Source organism: Emydura macquarii, unplaced genomic scaffold (genome assembly GCF_026122565.2).
Source record: "Emydura macquarii macquarii isolate MOO-44397 ecotype Brisbane River unplaced genomic scaffold, CSIRO-AGI_Emac_v2 contig_3470, whole genome shotgun sequence".
NCBI classification, from domain to species: Eukaryota; Metazoa; Chordata; order Testudines; family Chelidae; genus Emydura; species Emydura macquarii.
In genome coordinates this window covers 374,753-398,617 of record NW_027133607.1, presented here as the reverse complement: position 1 = coordinate 398,617, position 23,865 = coordinate 374,753, and the positions used below count along the sequence as shown (strand labels likewise).

The following is a 23,865-nucleotide window of genomic DNA, read 5'->3' as shown; positions in this document are numbered from 1 at the left end:
GTTTGTATGTTGGCTATTGGTGTCAGGGCTGTGAGCCGTAGCAGCATAGCATTGAAGGCACCCAGAGTTGAGAGTAGGCGATGACACAACCCCTTACTGGGTTGATCCCCAAAACATCACAGGATAATAATCCCCACTGAGAAGCAGCCCTGCTCTGAAGAAAACTGGTTGTGGTTTGACCAAGCTGTATCAGCATTTGAAAATCACATTCTGAAGAGTAGCGTCACTTGCTAAACTCTCAGGGGATGAAATTCACCTCTGCAGAAGGCCAGCTGAAGTGCGCACATAGGTTTCCCCCTAAGGAAGGATGTGCTGTGCATGCATGTATAACTAGCCCAGCTTCATCATGAACCACCTTCCCCTCTGCACTTGACAATGTTCCATGTGTTTTGGGAAACACAGGTTCTAGCACAAGAGCTCCTCCTCCTGCTTTTGCATTCCCTGCAGAAAATGCTTCAAACAGGACCACAAGCCAAGAACACCTGAGATCTAATCCCACCTTTTCACCTACTTGACATTTAGTTAAGATGATACTGTATTAGGAATATGGGAAATGCTGCAAGCAGAGCTGAAGCCTGTCTTATATTTTCGTCCCCTTTTAAATGCTCAATTTCTCTGTGGATACCATCTGATTGTTTTTTAATTGACCCAGATGTTTTGTACAATTAATTATTGCCCACCAGACCATTTCTCACATGAAGAGCACCATGTCAAGAAGGGGAAAAAGCATGATGTTTTTAATTGATGTAATCTGCTTTACATGATCAGACAGGATGACCAGAAAACAGATGTGCTGTAATACATGTCGGGTATCTGAGTGTCTTAATTGGGAGAGAGCTTTGGAAAACGGTTATGCAGATTACTTATGCCTCTTTAAAGGTTTGAGTTTAGCATTCAAAACAGAGAGGTTATTTCTTTGCTAGCACGCTCCTACCAGATAAGTCCTAGGAGATGATGAGCTCCTTTTGTTTTATAAGATGACAGAAAAAACACTTTGTGTTCACGTTGAAGATAAAATAAACTGCTTAGCAGTTCACTTCTGATGAGTATAATGGAAAAAAAAGCTCAATCCTGAGTGCTATTTGGACAGCCTTTGATTCAGGATAATGCTAATGTAATTATGCTGCAAGGGACATAGATATAATAGGTCTTTAAAGATAACACTTGGCTTTTTCGTAGCGGTAAAGATTGATCGTAAACGGGGGACAGTTCAGGAAGCAGGGATGAAATAAGGGAGGCATGGCAGTTTTGGGCCAGTTTTGTTTATCCCCTTATATCATTGTCTTGGAAGAAAACAGGTGGCATCCTCTTAAGATTTGCACACAACAGGTAACTGAGGAGGATGAATTGATACCAAAGTGGGAGAAGTCCTTGGATAGGGGCACCACAGTCCTGTAAAGTAAGTGCATGGGAAGACAAACTGCTAGCGTATTAAGGGATTTGAGGCGAGATTTGGGGCCAGAAAGCAATGAGTTATTTCAGATTTCCACCAGGGTGACTAATGTGGGGTTAACCAACTAAAGTGGGATTTCTAGGTGTTACTGAAATACTTCTACTACTGCTACTACTACTACTATCAGAATATGGCCCATGACTGAATGTATAAGCTGGAAAAAAAGAATTTGGTTTGGGGTATGATGAAGGCATATGTATATATATAATAACAAGGTAGACTAAGCTTCTCTTTTCCAGTCGAACTCCCACTGTTGCCCACTCTCATGAGTTTATCATGAGTCTGACAATATTTATGCTTTTCTTAAAAACGTAGCTGCTGGAGTACGTGAGAATCTTGCCGTTAATTTTAAAATAGCGAGTGTCCTCATGGTTGTGGAGAAAAGCTTGACCCAGGTGTGCCCTAAAGGCTCGGACACCAGAAGGCGGAGAAAGAAACCCACAATTATTTTTTTCAATCTTGTGGTCTTAAACTAATCTGATGATTTTGTTTTGCGAGGGTAGGGAAAGGTAGGGTGTGTGGGAGAGTCTGACTCACGACTTTTGAACACTTGGGGTTGGCAATATTAAACTCCATCTCAACGATAGGGCTGTCCAAAGTGTACACTGAGACTCAGATATGGCTTTCAGGGCAATAGCTGCCCTTTCCTTATAACTGCATGATGAGGGCAAAGCTGTTCAGGTGGTTTTTGTTGGTGGACAGAAACAATAATCAATTTCTATTAATCTGTCATGTAAGATACAAGTACAAGAAAATATTAGGTGCTGATTGCATATATTTGTATTACTTGTTATTAAAGGTGCTCATTGATGCAGATAGTTTAAGCTAACCCTGATCTAGACAAAGAGGGCTTTAATTTTAACTGGCTGGGGGCCTCAGCTCCAAGGGTGAGATGAGTATATGGAACAGCTTTCCGAAAGGGAGACATATTGGATGTAAAGGTTAGAGCAGAGGATTGGGAGTCAGAACTTCAGGTTCTGTTCTCAACTCAATCTGCCTTACTCACTCCATCTGTGCAATGGGGATAATAATACCTTTGTGAAGTTCTTTGAAACTCTCCAATGAAAGCTGCTATGTAAGTGCAAAGCATTATTATTACAATATATTTTAAGTCACATAGGACTTCACAGAGTCCTGCACACCATGGTGTGCACCCAGACTACCTCGTGACAGAGCTCAGATCTTTCTGCTCCAAAACCACAGGCTACTATCACTTGAGCTAAAAGAGAAACACCTCTGCCTGTTAGCAATAGAAGGCCTATGATACACATCTGAGCAGTTCAGAATCTCTCCAGTAGAGGGCAGTAGCACACATGAGCATGTACGTATGCATGCACACGCCTACATACATACACATGCAGTCTCTCTCTCTCTTTCTAGCCATTATATTCTTATAAGTACTAAATGCAGCAGTGGAATACACTGACACACACTGTATAGTAGTAAAAAGTGTGAGGAAATATGAAAAAATGTGCAAGAAAATTTCTGGAAGTGGTATCCTCCCAAGGGAAATGCTTGAGAAACATGAGAGGTTCTACATACTTTCCTGCCAGCTCCCACTGCTCCTCCATGGATGGCACTCGAAGAGTGATATTCAAAAAAGTGTTGGAAAATAATATTACAACTTACAAATAATACCTGATATTATCTAGAATGTTTCCTAGTATATGGGTATTTGATCCATTGGGAGAGAGAAAAAAAGCCACTGTTTCTGTCAGAGAACACAGCTTTTCACATGATGAAATATTGTAATGAGCAAAACAGCAAATATTCTTGCATGTAGGAATGTCTCTCTCTTTTTTTTGGCAGACAAAGAGTTTTTCCATTTTCATAGCAAAACAGCATTCAGTCAGATGCAGGGCATTGTTCTTTTTATTTTTTGTTCTGTGGAAAATTGTGATCCATGAAAGGGTTAATTCCTTAGGTTGTAAATTCTTTGGGGTCCGGAGAGTGTCTTTTTGCTCTGTGTTTCCACAGTCTCTAGCACAATGGGGTGATGCTCCGGGGCAGGGGCTCCCAGGTGATATTCCAGTACAAATAATAACAAGAAGAAGAATTAATAGGAGAAGCTGTTAGGAAAGTGTCCTGCCCTCAGGGTATAACCAGCCAATAAGAGCTTGTTCTGATGATGTAAGGCTTGTCATTTAGTATATTACCTAGCAGTGGTATGGGTGGAGTGCTGGCAGAACTGGTTTCTTCTGCTAAGAGAACTGCACAGCTCTTTAGCCTCTCACAGCACTGAATCTCTTTCAGTTCCAAACACTGACTGCATCTAAACCCCTAGACATCCTTTATGAAAATCTTGCTGTGTTCTGTAGATTATGGCTCCACTCACGTCGGTACATTAAGGACCAGTTAGAGCCTCTCTCCCTTTAGTGCGTTTGCACTGGAGATAACCATCGTGCCAGTAGTCCCTGAGTGCCCGGATTGCATTGCAATGCTGAATTCCCCATCAGGGTGTATGTCTGGGCGGGTTGGGGCTGTGATCCAAGCTCCCTCTGCTGCAGCACATTGGCATATGCTGTCAGGCCAGGGCTCCCCTTTTTTCCTGCGATGTAACATGACGCCAGTGCGTATGTTCCATGTGGAGTCTATGCTGTGTCTACACTGCGGTTAGGCACCTGTGGCTGGCCTGTGCCAGCTGACTCAGGCTCGCAGGGCTCAGGCTAAGACGCTGTTTCATTGTGGTGTAGATGCTCAGAACTGTCTCTGTTCTAAGCAGAACCTAAGGCCTCTAGCTGGCTACTGCTACTCAGGTGGGACATCTCGCCTTTCTTCCTCCTTTCCCCCATGTGGCTCTGTCTCTAGGAGCTTTAATTGAGCCCTTTTCATGGATTCTTTCCCCCCCAAACAGCCACCAATTAACAACTTGGATTCTCTGGCTAATCACTTTGACAATTTCCTGTGTTAAAATGAGGGCATCTGTTCTGGCTGTGTTTGCAGTTTGCTAAGTGTCGAGCACAAAGGCATATATTTGAACTGTCAATTCATTAGTTTCATTTCTGTCCAACTGATTTACATAACTCTGGGAATTTCCTTATCTGCGAGGAACAATGCTGGGTCTGCCACTAAGCTTTGACAAATAGTGAAAAAACATCTCTTGTGCTGACCCATGCCATTTAATAGCTCCCTTCAGAACCATAAAGGCCTTTCATTTATATGGTGAGCAAGGAGGGATGGTGATGTTGTAAGGCTAGGTTTAGACTTGTTTGTCTAATATTTTGCACTTTTTGGTGTTGCCTTTTAAAAGGATCCTTTTGGTTGGGAGCTGGAAGATGGCTAAGGGGGATTGTTGGAGCCTTTCCTACAGAGGTGCTACTGTAATGATCTGAGTTCCTGCATGGGTCGCCAGCAGGGTGCGAACCAGGGATTTTCAACACTGGTGCACTAACTAAAGGAGTACTGTAACTCCATTAGCTCATGGTAGTAGGCAGATCTCTTCTAGCAGACGAATCAGTAGAGGGGGACGTGACACAGACTTCGCCAGGATGTTACACTACCACATTAAAACATGTTGGGTGTAGGGGGGAACCCAAGAGTGATAATACATTAGTCCTGCCATATCCTGGGAAATTAAATATGACCCACTCTGTTAAGGCAATGCTAGGGTTGCACTTTTAAGACCAAAAATCATCAGGATGCGCTTAAAGTTCAGCAGTCTACAACGGTGTGAATTCACCCATTCATCTGTATTGCACATCCATAGTGTATTCTACTTGTCTCTTTCCTACGTAATACCTAAAGGAATACATGACAGCATTTATTAGTATATTAAACTCTATATTTAATAGTATATTGATTAGCAAGGAAGGATGATCCCAGGGAGGTTATGAAAAGAAATGCGTTCAATTTTGTGAGGCACTCTGATATTATGGTAATACGTAATTAGTTAGTACCTCAGATTGATAGAAAGAAGCAAAAAGCTCAGATAGAAAACTCAGAATTTTAGTGTTAGTTTAAACACTAAGAATGTGCATTTTCTCTTCATAAATTTGTCAGTGAATGGAGTGCGGGACAGACAGTGTTTCTAGTGCCAATGCCAAGCATAATGCAGCAGTTGCTCTGCAAACATCCCCACATGACTCTGTCTGCATTGCACTCCAGTCCTAACCTGCAACACCCTTGCTATTCCAGTGCTTGATCTCTATTGAGTAAAGCCTCATTCATTGCAGAATTGTGCCATATTGTGTGGTGACGGTGCATACAAATCCCATGTATTTGTTGGAGAATAGCCCTTTCCGGGTGAATTGCAAAGGCTTCATAATGTTCCCAAATCAGTGAATCTTGTTGGGGATTTCAACAATACTAATGGTGATAACACTTAGCACTTTTCATTTGCAGAGCATTGTACAAACAACCATTCTAGTGAGGTATTATTATCCTCCCTACCCCAATAGATGGAGGGAAGAAGGCAGAGAAGTTAAGAGACTTCACACTGAGTCAGTGGCAGAGTCAAGATTAGAATGCCAGAGTGCCTGATTCTTAACTCCTTGCTCAATCCACTAGGCCATTTCCTACAGGCAAAATAAGACATGAATATATTTTAAAGCAGAAAGCATCAAGGCCTGCCAACTCTTGTGTTCAGTATTTTGTGTTTGGACTGCAGCGGTTTGGTGAAAGCAATGCAGGAACAAGCTCTCTGTTTTATTTTAGTGGTGGGGAATGTACCAACTATTGCATGGGGGAGAACAAAAATCTAACCATGCTAAGGAAGTTTTACATTTTGCTTTACAATGCATTTGTAATTTATGCCATATATTCTGTTAGGGTGAAATTTACCCTAGAGCAAAGGACCAATTTTCAGTATCAATACTGTTTTCGGTGGTGCTACAGTTTTCTAATGTAATAAAGACTTTTTGCCTGTTAACAAGGGGGTTTTGTCTCATTTTTCAGTTGTTCTGTGGAAGGTGAATTGGGGCAGAGTTAAAGTTGTTAGGGTGACTTTACCTGTGCATTTCCATAGTTTCAAACATCTTCTTTATTGCTTACAACCTTAACTTTAAATTTCCTGGTTTTCTAACAACAGTTCTTTTGTTAAACTACAGCCATCTTCCAAGGAGCTTTCCTCTGACATGTATTTTCAACCTTACTTCCAGCTGAATTAAGTTTTTATTGTCTGGGAATTTAAAATATTGAGGAATTGAAACAAAAAGAAATCACAGACTAAAATAAACATTAAAATTCTTGTAAGTCATTCTGGTGACAAAGACTGTCAAAACACTAATCTGTAACTGTAATTGTAGATAATAGTACAACAAAATGGGAAATGGATCCAAACAAATCCAAACTCCTCTGATGACTATGTAAGATTGATATTTTGCGATGCTTCAGTTGTACAGGGCTCTTTGCCATCGTGGAACATATTGGAGCAAGAAAACCAGGCAGCTTTTATAAAGGATATAAAACCTCATGCTTCAAGTCATAAGGCAACCTCTGTCTAATGGGGGATAGGAAGAAACTTTCCTGAGGAGCAAGTTATTATTTTTTTAGTATGGTAGCACCTAGAGGCTGTGATCAGGGCCCCATTTGCTAGGTGCTGTACAAACACATAGAAGATAAGATCTTATAGTCTTAAAATACAAGGGTGGAAGGGGAAAGAGAGGCAAAGCTCAGGATCACACAGCAAGTCAATGGCAGAGTTATGGAACCCAGGTATCTTAATTGCTGTGTCTGTGCCCTATCAATTAGACCACCGTGCCTCCCAGGTTAGCCCATAACTGATAACTATAGAGTCTCTTGCACCTTCCTCAGAGGCAGCTGATACTTGCCACTGTTGAAGCCAGACTCCTGGAGTAGCTGGCCCAGGGGCCTGATTTCAGTAGGGGAACTCCTATGTTCCGATGTACCATTAGGTGATGTGGGAAAGGAACTTGGGTATCAGCAGAGAAATGTATTCTACTTTATTGTTTAAATAATATTACGATACTTTTTACCTTGAACAAAATTAACTCCCTAAAATGTAGAGCTTCACTGGGAACCAGCTTTGTGCCTGCAGAGAGGAATGGCAGTGAAGCAGGAAATAACCATTTGCTTCATCAGCAGTGCAGGGAAGAATAACAGTGACCCTGGCCCTTGTTATTCAGTTGTCCATTAGGCAAACAGCAACAGCTTTTGAAGCAAGCCTAACAGCCTTGTCCGTTGTCTGGAATACATAATAACAGCACGGTGAGCGAGAAGGTTTTTAATTTGTGATAGATGGTCTGTGATAGATGGAAAACAAGCAGCACAGCTGTGTTGTGCAATAGATGTAAAGGAGAGAGGGAACATTGCGAGTTATGTTAATAAAGCAACACTGGAGCAAATTTTCCCTGGTGTTACATTAGAGATTAATATGGCCCACTAGGTATAGGACAAAATTGTCAAACTTCAAGCAAGTGCCAAGTTTTCCAATTTTTGGATTTAACTCACAGGGTCTGATTCTGCAGTGCATATTCTGGCAAAATGCCCTTTAACGTCAATGGGAATATTGCCTGGGCATAGACTGCAGGACTGGGTCCATTATGTATGATGAATGAGAATGGATAGAAAAGACACTTGCCCTGTAATAGAACAGAATATTGTGAATAGACCAAAAAGTTTCAGTGTTGCCTTTCCCTTACTTTTATATTGATCTGTTCTGAGATATGTAGACAGAAAGTGTAGAGACCCATGTTCTGTTCTCATCTATGTCACTGACTTGCTGTGTGACCTTGACCAAGGCACGTCACTGAAATTTCACAGAATAGACCTGTCAGGAATGCTCTAGATAATACTTAGTCCTGCCTTGAATGCAGGAGATGGGACTAGAAGATCTCTCGTGGTCCCTTCCAGTCCTACAATTCCATGATTCTATGTATAAGTGTTTGACTACAGTACAGTAGATGTTGCACATCCTGGAAGGCCCTTTCTGTGTTCCTGGCAGGACACAGCTACAAATACCCCAGCAGTAACCACTCTTGGTTTCACTTTGGACTAGAGTTGGGCCTGGAGCACACCTGCTCATCCAAACACCCATGAACTTTCAGGAACTTTGGATCCAAGTCCAGGTCTGAACTTGGCAGTGTGGCTCCATTTCTACACAGATCCAAGTGCTTTCTGAGACTTGACTTTGTGACCAAACATTTTATTTTCATTTATTTAGTTTTGTGTTGGTTTTGGCGGGGGGGAGGAAGATATGACAACAGGCATTTAGTCAGTTGCAGAACCAGCAACAGAATGTAACTCCTGCTTCCCTTCTCTGACCAGTAAACCACACAGTCTCTTAGCTAATAAGAGGTGATGGGCTAGCACCTTAGGGCGTGCCGGAGCTTACCTGCTATGAAAGTACCTGTGAAGACTTTTCTTATTTACCTGTGCTGGTGTGTTTAGTAGTTTAAATTTAGCCTGTCTATGGAGAATCCAGGAAGAGGGAGACAACAATCTGTGGTTGGTTGTTAAGTTTTTTTTATGAAACGGCTTGCCTGTTGTTTGGTCAATTTCACATCTCAGACACATCTCACTTCACTCTGGACATGGTGTATTTTCACACCATTAGTGTTCGCTGATTGCTTTCCATAGCATGGCTTGGGTAAAGTACACAGCATAACCTAACTATATCTTAATTAAGATCGTTAGCTATATAGAGCCTGATGAAGTGAAAGCTGCTTCATGACAACTGTTGATTTAGAATGATAGAGCGCCTGCTAATGCAATGGAAAACTGTTTGATGTGTAAGTCTCGGTGAATGGAAAATTTAAGTTTTATTCCTTCATCAGCTGTTTGTTTGACAGGGCCTGTATTTGTATTTTTGTAGCAATGCAGCATATTGTCATACTGTGACAAATGCACTCTGCCATAAATGCATTTCATTCATTTTGTCTCAGGATTTGAATTTTCATATTTGAATCACAGTTTGAACAAACACTAGAGAAATGTGGAAGGGCAAAGATTCTTGCACCTTAATACATCTTTATATGCACGACAATTTAATACTATAGCTATTATTTTTCATTAGAAACCTGGCAAAGATGAAATCAATTTGGATGCAAATATGATGTGTTCTTACAGAGTTCTTGAAACACTAATCGGTGCTTGTAACTCTACATTAAAGAGAGTAATTAGGATGGGAAATGATCCAAACAAATTCAAACTATAGAAGATGGACGTCTTGTGGTATGCTGGATGGTCCGGTGGTTCCAGACTGTGATAGGGCATCAGGACTCCTTGACTATCGTCCAAAGTTTGGTCTCGGTCTGGCTGTGTATTGCTGGGCAAGTCATTTAACCCTCTGTGCTTCTGTTACACCCTTTTTTGCAATGTATTAAAAACTTACCTAGGTCATAGAAGTGTTTTGTGGCTTAATTAGAGGTTTGCAAAGACCTGACCCCTAGGATAAAAGACTGTTGGGCAAGACTTTCAAAAATAGGAGCTCAAAATTCAGCTTGTAACTCCATATTAAAGCACCTAAATAGGTGGTCTGATTTTGCAAAAGTCCTGGGCACCCACCAACTCCCATTGATTTTCACTTTTGAAAATCAGGTTGCTTATTTATCAACTATACTATATTAACTATAGATGTAGGCTGGGATTTTCAAAGGTGCCTAAAGGTTTTGGAGGTGTGGGGTGGCATTTTTCTAAAGTGCGAATGGATTTAGGAGCACAAATCCCATTGAATATAAATGTGCTCCTAATTCCCGTAGGCACCTTGAAAGTCTCATCCTTAACTGTTTCCCATTTAATGGGAACTGGGCATCCAGATCACTTAGTAGCTTTAAATTCTCAGCCTTTAGGTGCCTAACTTTAGTCTCGTGTTTTTTAAATCTTGGCCAATGTGTGCAAAATTACCATACAAGTTTTCCCTTTAGTGTGAAAATAATTTATTGGTTATATTGTGGGAGAGGAGTAAAATCCCGCAGGACACTTTTACCAGGTAGAAAACTCTCAATTTACTTGGTCTCTTCATAAAAATTTCCACCCATGAAATTTCTGATAAAAATAAATTCACACTTCAAAATCTTACCAATCAATTTGTAAGTACATTGATTTTTGTTATTGATTTTTGCATAGTCTTGCCTGCCGACGTTTCAGGAGTCCAAAGCTACTTTGGAAGCATAGCTTCCATAAAACTGCTCCCTCAGGACTGGATCCCGCAAACACTTAAGCACGTGCACAGCCTCATTAAACGCAATGAGTTCACTCACATGCAAAAGGTTACTCACATACTTAAATGTTAGCAGGAGAGAGATTTATGAGGACTCTGTATAGGGACAGGCTATGTGCATCACAGATTTAGGCCCTGATGCAGCAAAGCATTTAAGCAAGTGCTTGACTTTCGGCATGTGCTTAAGTCCTGTTGGTTTTAATGAGGCATAAGCACAATCTTAAAGTTAAGCAAATGCAGAAGTGCTTTGCTGAATAGGGATGGACTTAAGCATGTGCATACGTTTTTGCTAAATTGGGGCCTTAATATTTTGGTCATCTTAGAATCAGGAGGGAACAGACCACTTCCCTCCCTGGCTTTCCTCACTGTCTGAGTAATGGAACTACCAGTTTTAGCAGACCACATATACCATTCTTCCAGCAGCAATGCCACCTGGGATGTCATTTGTTAGATCTCATAAACTAAGCAGCAGACTAGAATCTGATCAATGCTTGGAAGGGAAACTCCCAAAGAACACTCAAGTGCTACAGGATATATTGATGGAGATTCACTTAGTGGTACTCTGAGCTGAGCCAGTGCTCTGGCATGCTGGAATGTGCTACTTGTATGAGACACAAATGGGAAATCTTGGCCTCTTCTTGTCTTTAAAGATTGTGTGGCACTTTTTGTGAGAGTAGAAGCCCATTCCAGAACCTTGGATAATTACTTGTGCAGCTAGTGCACGCTGACGTCTGTGCTGCTGTGGCTTTGCTGCCCTCACACCCAAGCTAGCTAGATTTAAGCTAGCATGGGTATGTCTACATGAGCTGCAATCGTGCCCTGGCCTGCAATCGTGCCTTTGATTCCTCTCTCTCCCTCTGGCTTTTGCTAAGCCCTGTTCTTTCTTCCTTTACCATATCTGTGCAATCCATTCTTCTTTTTTGATCTCCATCTCTGACTCCCTGGGCCTTGCCTGAATTAATCCCTCTTGACTACTGCAATCGCCTTCTTTTTGGCCTCCAATATGTCTCACCTCTCCCTTTTATTCTTAAACTTGTGGCTTTCTTTCATTGCCCCCTGGTCACATCCCCTCTCCAGCCAATGACACCACCTTTGGGGCTTTTAGCCCTCAAAGGATGGGGGGTTGTAGGTGCCTTCCATTGCTGGAAGTTGATACTCTTTGGAGATACTTTCCACCACCAGATGCTTCATGAATCTAGCCTAGTGTTTGTACAACACTTGCAATGTAAAAAGTGGTCTGTAAGTGCCAAAGTCTGCCATTCAGGTACACACTTTAACTGAAGATCATCCCATTTTGTCCTTCTAATAAGAACAAGCATTAAGGAAATATAGGGCTAATCATAATGAGTATGAATATGGGTATGAATGAGTATAGAATTCCAAGTTCCCAGAAAACATCCAAAGGGCAATAAATTCGCATCCAGAGGCTGGGTAGAACTTCTGTGCCCCAGGGCCTTGCCAGTAAATGGAGGAGGAAAGACATTAACATTTTTATGGCAGCTGAAACTGAGGCATTTCCTAGAGCAGCGCATAATGAAAAGGAGCATAACAGGCCTTCATTTATTTCGTTGTTTTAGAACGGCAATGAACTCAAGTTCAAAATGGAAGCTTTCTGTAGTTTTACAGCACCATAAATGTACACAGCGCGGTACAATTGGTAAAACAAGCTGCACGGCTAGGAAGTCCCTTTCTTGAAGCGCTTGCAGGCTAAAGAGAAGAGACTGCTAAAATGTACAGCAGAACACGTGCAGAGCACAGGGTCATCTGTGATTGTCCAAAGTGTCAGAGAACAGGTGGCACCTGAGGAGTTCTTTGAAGGGACAGGAGAATGCTTGGGGGCAATCCTACAGGGGGCTGAGCACCCTTATTGCTCATGGGAAGTTGTTGGGAGTTGAAGGTTCTCAGCAGGTAGCAGAATCAGGATGCTTGTGATCATTGACGAGGCTGTTCTGAGCATGAGGTTGGCATGAAAGAATAATTTAATTCATTAACTAACTACAATTATTCAGGCATAATGAAATCACTGAATAGGTCTTTAAAAATCCTGTTGCCCTGTTTGGTTCTTTATTGCTCAAGCCATTAGATACAGTGTGCGTGAGCTCCAGAACGCAGTATGTTGGTTCCACTGTGCTGAAAAACTATTATCTAAGTATCTGAGTATAAAAGCACTGAGCAGAAGTTTGTTCTACTGTTTGTAGAAATGTGCAAGTCAGGTCAGAATCCGGGCCTGCTGTCACGTTAGTGAAGGGTCTCTGGAACACTATGCTATCCCTCGCTTAAAGGATCACTTCTGCGTGTAGGCAAACTTTCACAACATACACTTTGCTGCAATCCTCATAGTTTATTCCTAACTTCCTGTTATCATTTCCTTATTACTGTTAACTACAAAAGTATTTATTTGCAAACGGAAGCTTTCTCTTTCCTAATCAACATCCTCCTGATTTTCCCTGATTCATTTATCCATTTACTTAATGATTCATTCAGTTCTTTCACATCTAAGAGAGCAATTGTAGGGTCACAAATGCTTGACTGTGTCATCAGATCTGTGAATCATGAAGGAAGAGCTTGGCCATGAAAAGGAAAAGCTTCTGTTTATTCACAGCCACTTAGATAACCAGCAATCCTGGAAAATGAACGTCAAAGAAAGTTCATGGCAGTTTAATGAGGTTGTGATCAAATATTAACATTTTAAGAGCTTGCTGGAGCATGGTTGTGGTTTGTTCAGGCTGCTAGTGACTTGTCTTTTTATGGAGAGCCATGTGGCTGGCAGAATAATCTATTAATTGAAGGAAAACATATCTTGGTTCTTTTTATTTTGTATAAATACGATCTTGCAGCTGTATGACCTTAGGCTGTGATCTTGTCAGATAAGCAACTGGCTGTGAGACTGACAGGGCAGACCCAGGTGCTGCAGGAAGTGTTTTTTGATTAGTCGTAACATAGGAATTGCCATTCTGAACCAGAGCCAATGTTAATCTATCCAAGAGAATCCATAATGAATAATTATGTTAAAGAGGAGCTTTCTTCCCTGCTCTTGGAAGTTAGTGGTTGGCTTGTACCCTTAAGCATATATATCTTTATACATCTTCTCCTATCTGATGGAACTGTGGATGTCAATTTTATTCATGTACATGTGTGGTCCTATTTTGAATCCTCTTATGCTCATGGCTTTAATAATCTTGTTGCAGTTTGTTCCAGGGGTTAGTTTTAGATTGCATAAGACGGTTCATTCGCTGTTCTTCTTCTCTTTCTGAATCAGGATTGGACAGATGGCGCTGGGGTGCACTGGGCTGCTGGGTGTGCCATATTTCAGGGGAGATTTACAGCTCAGGTCCTGACCTCTGGTGGTCCTTTCAGATCCCATGGCACTTTTAACAATAATAGGGAAGTTATTCCTAGTATCTTGGTCAAGGATCACTAAGTGCTTTATGAACGTTTATGACCAATGCCTCGTAAGACCCCAGAGAGTGAAGTATTAAAAATTCAGGCAGAAGATGCTAAGTGATTTACCTGAAGTCACCTATTAAGTCAGTGGCAGAGCCAGGAATAGAATTTTAGAGGTCCTAGATTCCAGGCCTGTGCTTATACTACTTTGCTTGTAAGCCCCTTGGGCAGGGACTTATCTGTTTGTTCTGTGTTTGTACAGCACCTAACACAACAGGTCCCGTTCCATACAAATAATACAAATAAATAAAATAATAATAATAGACCATGATTCTTCTATTAAAACTGTCCATTTGCTCAGTAAGCCTTGGCAACAGGGATATACCATGAATGTTAACATATGCATAGTTTGTAAAGCAAATCAAAGATGCTATATATGTGTTAAATGTTGTGCTTGATAACAAAAAATGGATATAGCAGCTTTCATAGATCTGTACCCACACTTGAAAGTACAGCTACAAAAAGGATATATTTTTAGAGCAATCTTTTCCTTCTTTCAGGGGTGCGTTTTCTGAAGTAGTTTTGGCTGAAGAGAGGGGTAGTGGAAAACTATTTGCAGTCAAGTGCATCCCCAAGAAAGCACTGAAGGGGAAGGAAAGCAGCATAGAGAATGAAATCGCAGTCCTCAGAAAGTAAGTATCGAATACATCCATCCCTTTCTACGGTTTGAATCGACACGTTTGTCGGCTCTGCGGAGCACGACGAGCTGCGGCCAATGGACGAACGTTGTGATTTGTAAATGTGATTGAGTTGCTCAGCTTTATTGCAGGTGGATGGGAATGACTGGGCATAAACTGTGCTGTAAATGGTTTCAGAAATTATCTGTTATCCTTGTGCATTAATGCAGCATTAGTTGCATGAATGCAGCATAGTGGGGGGGGGGGGGAGCAGGGCTGTGGAAGGCTTAAGATCCACTAAATGAGGCCTGATCCTGCTTCCACTGAAATCAGTGGTGATTTGGCTACTGACTTTAAAGGGAGCAGGATCCAGGGTCATGGATTAACTGGTCTAAAGCAATCCTGAGCCAACCCTCACTCCAGGTGATGCAGACTGTTTTTGTTAGTGGAGTCACCCTATATCACTGAGATTAACCCCTCCCATCTCTGTTATTGACTTCTCGATACAGTTCCTTTGTAGCTCATTTGTACGTCTCGTATAGTTTCCTCTCATCATTTACTGCAACATTTAACTGCAAAATTCAGTTCAGTGTGTCCTGTTTCAATTTTTCTTAAGATAAGGTGGGATCGCTGGGAATTAGATGTAACCAGTTAGGGCCCAATCCTTGCATTTTTCACCACCCTCCCTCAAACTCCTACTGAGTCTGATGGGAGGTTTGGGTGTGCAAAGACTGCAGGCCCCAAGCCTTGATCATTTATAAGGTACACACAGTGGTGTACCAAGGGGAAGACCAGGCCCCCGGACACTGGCCTGTGGGGAGGAAAGGGCGCTGGCTCCTCCAGCACCCCCCACCCCCTGCATGTTGTGAAGGGCCAGCCCGGCGCGTCCCCCATTGAGGTTGGGGGTTGAGGCCGCCCCGCATCCGAGCCGGTTCTGGGCTGCGGGGCTGAAGTGGCGGGTAAATTCGGAGTGCCAGGCCAGCCCTTCACGATGGGCAAAGGGTGTAGGAGGCTGAGAAGTGGCTGCTCCCGCCGCCCTCCCCATGTGTCGTGAAGGGCCGGCCTGGTACCTTCTCCCCCTCAGGCCATCCCCGTCTGAGCCGGCACCAAGCTGCATGGCTGCAGCAGGAGAGGCAGGTGCCGCGCGGCCAGTAAGTGAGGGGAGCAGGAGGTGGCGGAGCCAAGCCTGCATTTGTGCCCTCCCCTGCAAGTGCAGACCTCCCCTCCCTGGGGCAGCTGGGGGTGGCACCGGGAACCCTCCTGCCCTGCGTGGGGAGCATGTGAGGCGGGGGGTGCAAATGCAGGCTTGGCCTCTGGGTGTCGGAGACCCACGATACGCCACTGGGTACACATTGATAATGGTTTCAGCGGCATGCAACAAAAGCAATCCCAAACCTTCAAATCCAAACTGCCACGAACATGCCAAAGACACAGACCACTAGAGCTGAAAGGTCGGGACAAAAGGACAAACTCAGTTGCTCCCAGGGAAACGACCCCAATACACATGGAGGATCAATTCCAGTGGAGTGCAGTGGATGGGGCTCCCTATGGGTTCAGGGGACTGCCCCAGTTGCAAGATCAAGGCTTAAACTAGGCCCCTACCACAGAAACACGTGTGATTCAGGAACAAGAGGCTGCTCAGAGAGGAGATTGACAAGGGAATGTTGAGAGACAGAAGTGTGTGTTTTAAGGAGCAAGTTGGAAGAGGAAGAATGGGTTGTGGGCATGACCCACAGGTCTCAAATCTAGGCCTGCCAGGTTCACGGGAGCAGCCACGCTCCACCTGGCAGCCAGCTGACCATAGCTTATCTGGGATCCTTGCCTTGAAGCCCATCCCCAGCGTGAGGCTCTGCCCTGGGATCCAGCTGTCAGAGTCCCAGAGTGGCTGATTGGACCACTGGCCTGGCCTAAGCCAACAGCAGAAGCAGGAAGCTGTCTGAACGACGGGGCTCCACCCTGCTCTAGACTCTGTGCCTTGTGCTACCTGCTCCTGCTTCCCCGGCTTGATTTCCTGGCATCCCAACCCATCTTGACTCCTGGCATCTGACTTTGTGGTTCCCGACCTCCAGTTTGTTTTCTGTTTCTGACCTCCCAGTATCCTGACCCCTCCGATTTCTGTTTTGTGACTGCGGTCTCTGGCTCTGACCATTAGTTCTGGCTGCCCACAACTTGGCTGTGACAGTTGTGTGTTGTTGCCGAGCAGCTGCAACACAGCTCACCTGCTGTGTAGGGGCCACATCCAGGCAACAGGACCCAGCAGCACAATCTGGCAGCCTGGAATAGATGTTGCCTCAATGGAACCATCCGCCAACGTTCACATCTTGATACGAAACTGGCAGTTTTGTCTACAGTAATGATGGCCTTGCATAAACCTTGAGCCTGGAGACGGAGAGCAGAGAAATCATTTGGGGTCATTTCTCGCTTCCATTTTGTAAAGTATTTCTTCTATTTTCTGGCAAAGCATTTCTTGAGAGAAGAGGAGGCAGCAGCACAGGCTACCCCATTTGAACTGCAATGGCAAAGTGGAAAATGCCTTATTTTTCATACAGTTAGATCCACTTGTTCTGCTGCCCACTGCACATTAGGAGTTTACTGCAATAAGAGAGACTTGTCTGTTTTTATCTCTTTGTCTCCTACTTCATTGTTGCTAATACAACCATAGGATTCTCTGTGTTTACTTGGAAAAGAGATTCACTTTGTTAATAATCCCAGTATTGAATTTGTATGTGGCACCAGGGAAACACTAAATTTAAAACAGAAAAAAACCCTTCTGTGCACAATTGAGGAGGGGCTGGAAATAAATCTACTTCACTATTCACACAGACACTCCACCTGAATTCTGTGTTTGATAAGCAGATATTAGACATAGCTTTAAACAAGGTTGGGCAGATACTGAGCAGCAGTTGCTAGGCTTCCAAGGTATCTCTAATTGCCCTGCTTTTGTTTCTGGTGAGCTTAACAATGCCCAGGGTAACCTTTAGTGTGTATACCGTTTAGAGTGCCAGAGCCTTGGGCTGATTTACAAGACTTTAAGAGTGGTGGTAGTCCTTACTCAACTGTCTGATCCTGAGGATGGTGCATGACTCTAGGAGGTGATAGAGATTTACCCCCATTCCATGACAGGGAAGTATAGAGCTAATAGGAGTAGCTGCAGAGATCATAGACTAATAGATTCTAAGGCCAGAAGGGACCACTGTGCTCATCTCGTCTGACCTCCTGCGTAACACCGGCCAAGGAACTTCCCCAAAATAATTCCTGTTTGAATGAGAGCATATCTTTCAGAAAAAGCATCTCATGTAAATATGCAGACCTCGTTGGACCCCAGTCCCTCCCTCTGTCCTTGCACTGTGCCTATGGAGGTTGCTAACACCATTAGCTCTCACAGGAGAAGAGAAAGGACAATGCCAGTTGTATCACAAACAGAATATCCGTGACCTCTTTGAGGACGAGTCTCTGGCTAGGAGTTCTGCCTTCTCCCTCCTACATTTGACTGGGTGGAGGTTGGGTTGTTCATCCTCATGGGGCCTTGTCTTCTGGCAGCTGTCATCCAGCGAACAGTGCTGTTGCACACTGCCCCCTCAGGTTCCCTGTGGTTGCCTATCCGTTGTGAGAAACCAACCCCCATCAGGGCAGTCACATGTGTGCTCAGTGCCACCGCAGTGTCATCTCCTAGCTCTCAGGTGAACCCCTGCATCTCTGTGGCTATAGAATGGTAAATAGTTTGGATGGTTCTTTTTCGAGTGCTTGCTCATGTCCATTCCAAGCAGGTGTGCACGCGCTGCGTGCACAGTCATCAGGAAACTTTTTCCCCAGCGGTACCTGTCGGGTCGGTGCAGGCACCCCCTGGAGTGGTGCCTCCATGGCGCTGTATTTAGGGGCCTGCCAACCCGCTGCCTCTCCAGTTCCTTCTTACCGCCCGTGATGGTCGTTGGAACTTCAGTCTTCTTGCTTCTGCAAGCATCCCCTGTGTTGTTCATAGCGGTTCCTGTAAATAGTTAGAGATAGTAGAGTTAGTCAACTGTTGTTGTTGTAGTTATATAGTAGATAAGGGTAGATAGTGTTAAGGGGCTTCCCTGTTTCTGGGATTCCCCTCACCTGGGCTCCAGGGCATGCCTCGAGCCCAAGACTTTAAGCCCTGTGGATCCTGCCACAAGCCTGTGCCAAGAGGCAACCTGCAAGACTCCTGCCTAAAGAGTTTGGGAGAGTCACACCAGACAGATCGTTGCAGGATCTGTAAGAGCTTTCGCCCAAGGAACCGTAAGGAGAGGAGCGTGCGCCTAAAGCAGATCCTCATGGAGGCAGCTCTTCGGCCGCAATCTCAAGACCTGGCACCGAGCGCGTTGGTGCGCAATGCCCCGGCATCCATCAGGCACCCAGTGCCGAAGAAGACCTTAGCACAGAGGGAGCCTTAGCACTTGCCAGCAGAAAAGGCGACTCAGCACCAATCCTGTTCTCCAGTGCCCCATAAGAAACACAGGGTAGACAGGGAGCACTTGCCTATGGTGCAACCTATTGGCAAGGATGGTGATCCTTCGTGCCTGCAGGTGCGTTTGGTGCAAAGGTCCCCGGGCCTGTCGAAGGCGGTTCTGCAGAGAGCACCTGTGAGCCCGGTGAATGTGGGTTCCCAGGTGAAGGAGAGCGAGGTGAAAGAGCTGGACCTCCCATCCACGCTAGATACGTTTGAGGTGGCGCGGGACCTGATCGCCATGACGGCACAGCAGTCCCCCATCTCCAGACAGAAGGCACCGGACACAAGACCTTAGGCACCACTGGTTGTGGCACCATCTAGAGGCAAGCCACCGATGATGAGGTGTAGATCGCTTTCTCCTAGACACCGGTCACCGACCCCACAGCATTGATCACAGTCGCCCAGATACCGTTTGCCTTTCCCATGGCACTGGCGCCGACTGGCTTCTTGGCACCAAACTCCTGCACTTCGGTACTGGCCTCCCACTTGCAGATCGCGCTCACCACGGCACTGGTTCCCCGCACCTCGGCACCAATTGTGTTCACCTCGGCACCGGTCGCTGGTGCTGCGCCGCCGCTCATGAGTCATGGCCATCTCGGCACCGCCGTGGTCCCCACGATCAAAGTCTAGATCGTCGGACTCAGAGGTGGATTCTGGTTCCTCAAGGAGACTCAAGGAGGGGCAATACTACAGGGCGGGCAGAGAGCGTGCATCCCCTGCTGGACCCTGTCCCATGCAGTGGCAAGCACCTCAGCAATGGCCCTTCTGGACCCCATGGGCGTACGACCAAGCCCAAGGGTCCCAGCCTAGGGGGCTCTATTCAACCATCTTGGGGAGTCACATGGTGGGCACCTCGGAACACAGTGCCATGCCCCGCAGCTCTGAAGTTGGTGGGCGCAGAGAGGCGGTGCCGGCAGGGCGGGACCTAACACAGGTGGAGAGGTTCCGGGTAGGGAGGACCTGGTGGCCCAGGATATTCCATAGTCTGAGACGGGTCCCAAAGCCTCTTCTTCCTTATCCCCGATGAAGCAGTAGTGGGGACATCGGCCATTGCGTTACCCATGGACATTAGGGCCCGCCAAGAACTCTTGAGAAGGGTGGCCCAAAACTTGGGTCTACAGGCAGAACAGGTCCATGAGTCCTTATACGCAATGGTGGACATTTTGGCCCCAGAGGGTCCTTCAAGGGTGGCTCTGCCTCTAATTAAAACTGTCCAGTCCACAACAAAAACTCTATGGCAAACACCGGCCTCTATCCCACCTACAGCAAAAGGGATAGAGGGGAAATATTTTGCTCCCTCCAAAGGGTATGAGTACCCTCACCCTCAGCCTGGTTCGCTTGTCATGTCAGCGGCGAACGAAAAGGAAAGGCAGGGCCAACAGGGCCCGACACCAAAGGTGAAGGAGTCTAAAAGACTGGACCTGTTTTGATAAGAAGGTCTACCAAACAGGGGGTCTGCAGCTGAGAATTGCCAATCAACAGGAGATTATCAGCAGATACAACTTCAACTTGTGGGACATGATGATGAAGTTTAAGGACCACCTTCCTGCCAAGTCCAAGACAGAGTTTGGGGTCATGGTGGAGGAAGGCAAAGCTGTGGGTAGGACATTGCTACAGGCTACACTAGATGCAGCAGATTTGGCGGCAAGAACTATGGCTTCGGGGCTGGCCATGAGAAGAAGCTCCTGGCTGCAGGTGTCAGACCTCCCGCCGGAAGTTCAGTCCACCACTCAGGACCTTCCTTTTGAAGGAGGGGGGTTATTCTCGGAGCAAACAGACTCCAAGCTCCATAGCCTCAAGGACTCAAGGGCAACTTTAAAGTCATTGGGGCTACATATGCCTTCCACACAGCGGAAGCGCTTTAAGCCCCAGATAAACCCAACCAGCGGTTTATCCACCACATCCTCGGCAGGACTTCTCCAGAAGGGGCAGGAATAACAGGCGCAGGACACCCCAGCTGCCCAACCCTGGCAAAGTCTAAGGGAAGCAGCCGCCAGGACCAAAACAAAATTTTTGAAGGTGCGCCCGAGGGTGACACTCCAGGACAATTACCAGATCCTGTCCCTCCTTTCCACAACAGATTATCCCATTTCTATCATGCTTGGGTCCGTATAACATCGGACACATGGGTGTTGCACATGGTAGAAGTGGGATACTCCCTCCAATATTGTTCTACCCCACCCTCCCACCCCCTTCCCAGTCCCTCTTCAGGGACCCCTCTCATGAGCAGCTCCTCTTAGGAGAAGTGCAAGAACTGCTTCACTCCGGGACAGTAGATGAGGTCCCTCAGGAGCTAAGGGGAAAGGGGTTCTATTCCAGATACTTCCTAATCCCGAAGGCAAAGGGAGGGCTCAGGCCTATCCTCGATCTGCGGAAACTGAACAAGTTCATAAAAAAGCTGAAATTCTGCATGGTCTCCTTAGCCTCGATCATTCCTTCCCTGGATCCGGAGGGACTGGTATGCTGCCCTCGACCTAAAAGACGCTTACTTCCATATCTCAATAATACCATCACACAGGTTTCTCAGGTTCATAATAGGACGCAATCACCACCAATTCGCTGTCCTCCTGTCTGGCGTATCGGCAGCTCCAAGGGTTTTTACCAAGTGCATGACCATAGCTGCTGCATTCCTGAGGAGGCAGGGGGTCCACGTGTACCCAGATCTGGATGATTAGCTAGTCAAAGGCCTCTCCAAGGAGCAGGTGGAAGCCCAAATTGCTCTAACAAGGACAACGTTCCTCAACCTGGGTCTACAACTGAACATGAGCAAATCAACCCTAATGCCCACGCAGCGAATAAAATTAATCAGGGCAGTCCTGGACTCAGTACAGGCCAATGCTCTGTTGCCAGAGTCTTGTCCCCAGACTATGGGGTCCATCATAAGGTCCCTCCGCAACTTCCCTATCATGACAGCCCGAAGTTGTCCCAGCGTAGCCCAAACAACACTGGTACACAACCTGTCCCTTCTGATTTTCAGGAGGATTACTTACCTTTCATAACTGTTGTTCTTTGAGATGTGTTGCTCATGTCCATTCCAAGACCCACCCGGCTACCCCTCTTGATCGGCAAGAAGGAATTGGAGAGGCGGCAGGTCAGCAGGCCCCTATATACAGCGCCATGGAGGCGCTTCTGCATAGGGTGGCTGCACTGACCCGACGGGTACCGCTGGGGGAAAAGTTTCCCGACAAATGTGCATGTGGCGCGTGCACACCTGCTTGGAATGGACATGAGCAACACATCTTGAAGAACAACAGTTACGGAAGGTAACTAACCGTTTTTTTCCTTATGTGGTGGATGCCACTCTTGGCCAAGACACCAGGGATTGCACGGGGCACCTCCAGAGCAAATAGCATGAGCTGCTACAACTCAAGATAAAGCTCTCTAGCTGGGCCTGTAACCTGGCCCACCGACAGCAATTCTGGGCCCCAGGACAGAACAGTCCCATCCTGCCTCTTCTGCCCGCAACCCTGCCCACAGTCCAACCCCACTCCACCCAGGCCTCGCCCCCGCTCGACCCAGACCCAGCTCCCTGCTCGGTCCCCCTTCTCTCTTCCACACTCCCTCTTCCCCCAGGTGGTGAGCGACAGCTGGGGGATGGCTGAGCAGGGGACAGAGGGATGTGACGAGCAACGGCGGGGGGCAAGTGCGGGAGGAGAGGAGAAACACAAGTGATGAGTGATGGCGGGCGGGGTGGAAAGAGCAACATGGTGAGCGGTGGGGCCGGACTGAGGATTTGGATCCTAGTAATTATATCATATATTAAAATGGAGCATATTACCTTTCTATTTAGGGTCAACTTTATATATCATAGAACCTAGTATTAGAGGAGGAAACTGGGAGCCAGGACTCCTGGATCCTTTCCTTGGCATGCCACTGACTCCCTCTGTCCTCTTAAGTATCACATCTTATTTTATGCAGCCGTAGTTTGTGAAGCAATTTTTTCCCTTTTAACTTTTTATTAAATTTATATATAAAATAACAAACCATATGTAAACTTCTCATAATGTGTCAACCATTTTCTACCTAACCTTAACTATACTGAAAACATTTGATTATATATAATATGAATGGTTAAAATATAAATTAATTATTTGTATTACATGGTTTACAAACAAACAAAATGTGTTTATAAAAATTCAAACCGTTTTTAAATCTTCTTCTGCCTTATCCTTATTTTATGTACAGAGAAACTGGAAAAAATGTATTAGAATAAGATAAAGAACAGAAGCAAACTTCAGAGGAGGGAGAAAGAGAAGAGGAGGGAAGGAAGTGGGCAGAGAAGAGGTGAAGGGGGTCTCCATGCATTTAATAGGATCATCCTGAGATCTCCTGGAAAGCATCTCATATCTATGAGATATGGGGTATTTCAGTTATGGTATCCAGTTCTTTCTAGGATGCCAAACTTACCATGTCTGTGCTCCAATCTTCAATTATGATTTGCTTTTTGGATTTCCATTTTTTAGCACTAGTCTTTTAGCAACTATTAATTCCAAAGTTTTTCATATTTATTTAGCTTCCAATTAACATCCATTAGGTTTACAATTATATGTTTAGCTTGTAACACAATTTTATGTGATAGAAAAAAAATAACTTTGCAATTAAATTCTGCTCAAAACATACAAATGTAGGAACATTCCCGGAGTATGTGGGTTAAATTAGCACCTGCTGAATCACAGCACCAACATTTGTCTGACTTAGCAGCACCTGTTTTGAGCAATCAGAGAGGGGTCCAATTCCTCCTTCATATGATTTTCCACTAGATTAA

General features: G+C 45.1%; 1 protein-coding gene across 1 annotated transcript in view; it reads left to right on the top strand.

Moving 5' to 3' along the window:
- CAMK1D (calcium/calmodulin dependent protein kinase ID) overlaps positions 1-23,865 on the top strand; it is a 298,770-nt gene that overhangs the window by 92,787 nt on the left and 182,118 nt on the right. Inside the window, exon 2 of the mRNA XM_067534910.1 lies at positions 14,516-14,647. Coding sequence (XP_067391011.1) covers positions 14,516-14,647 — 132 coding nt within the window. The remainder of the gene's footprint in view (positions 1-14,515; positions 14,648-23,865) is intronic.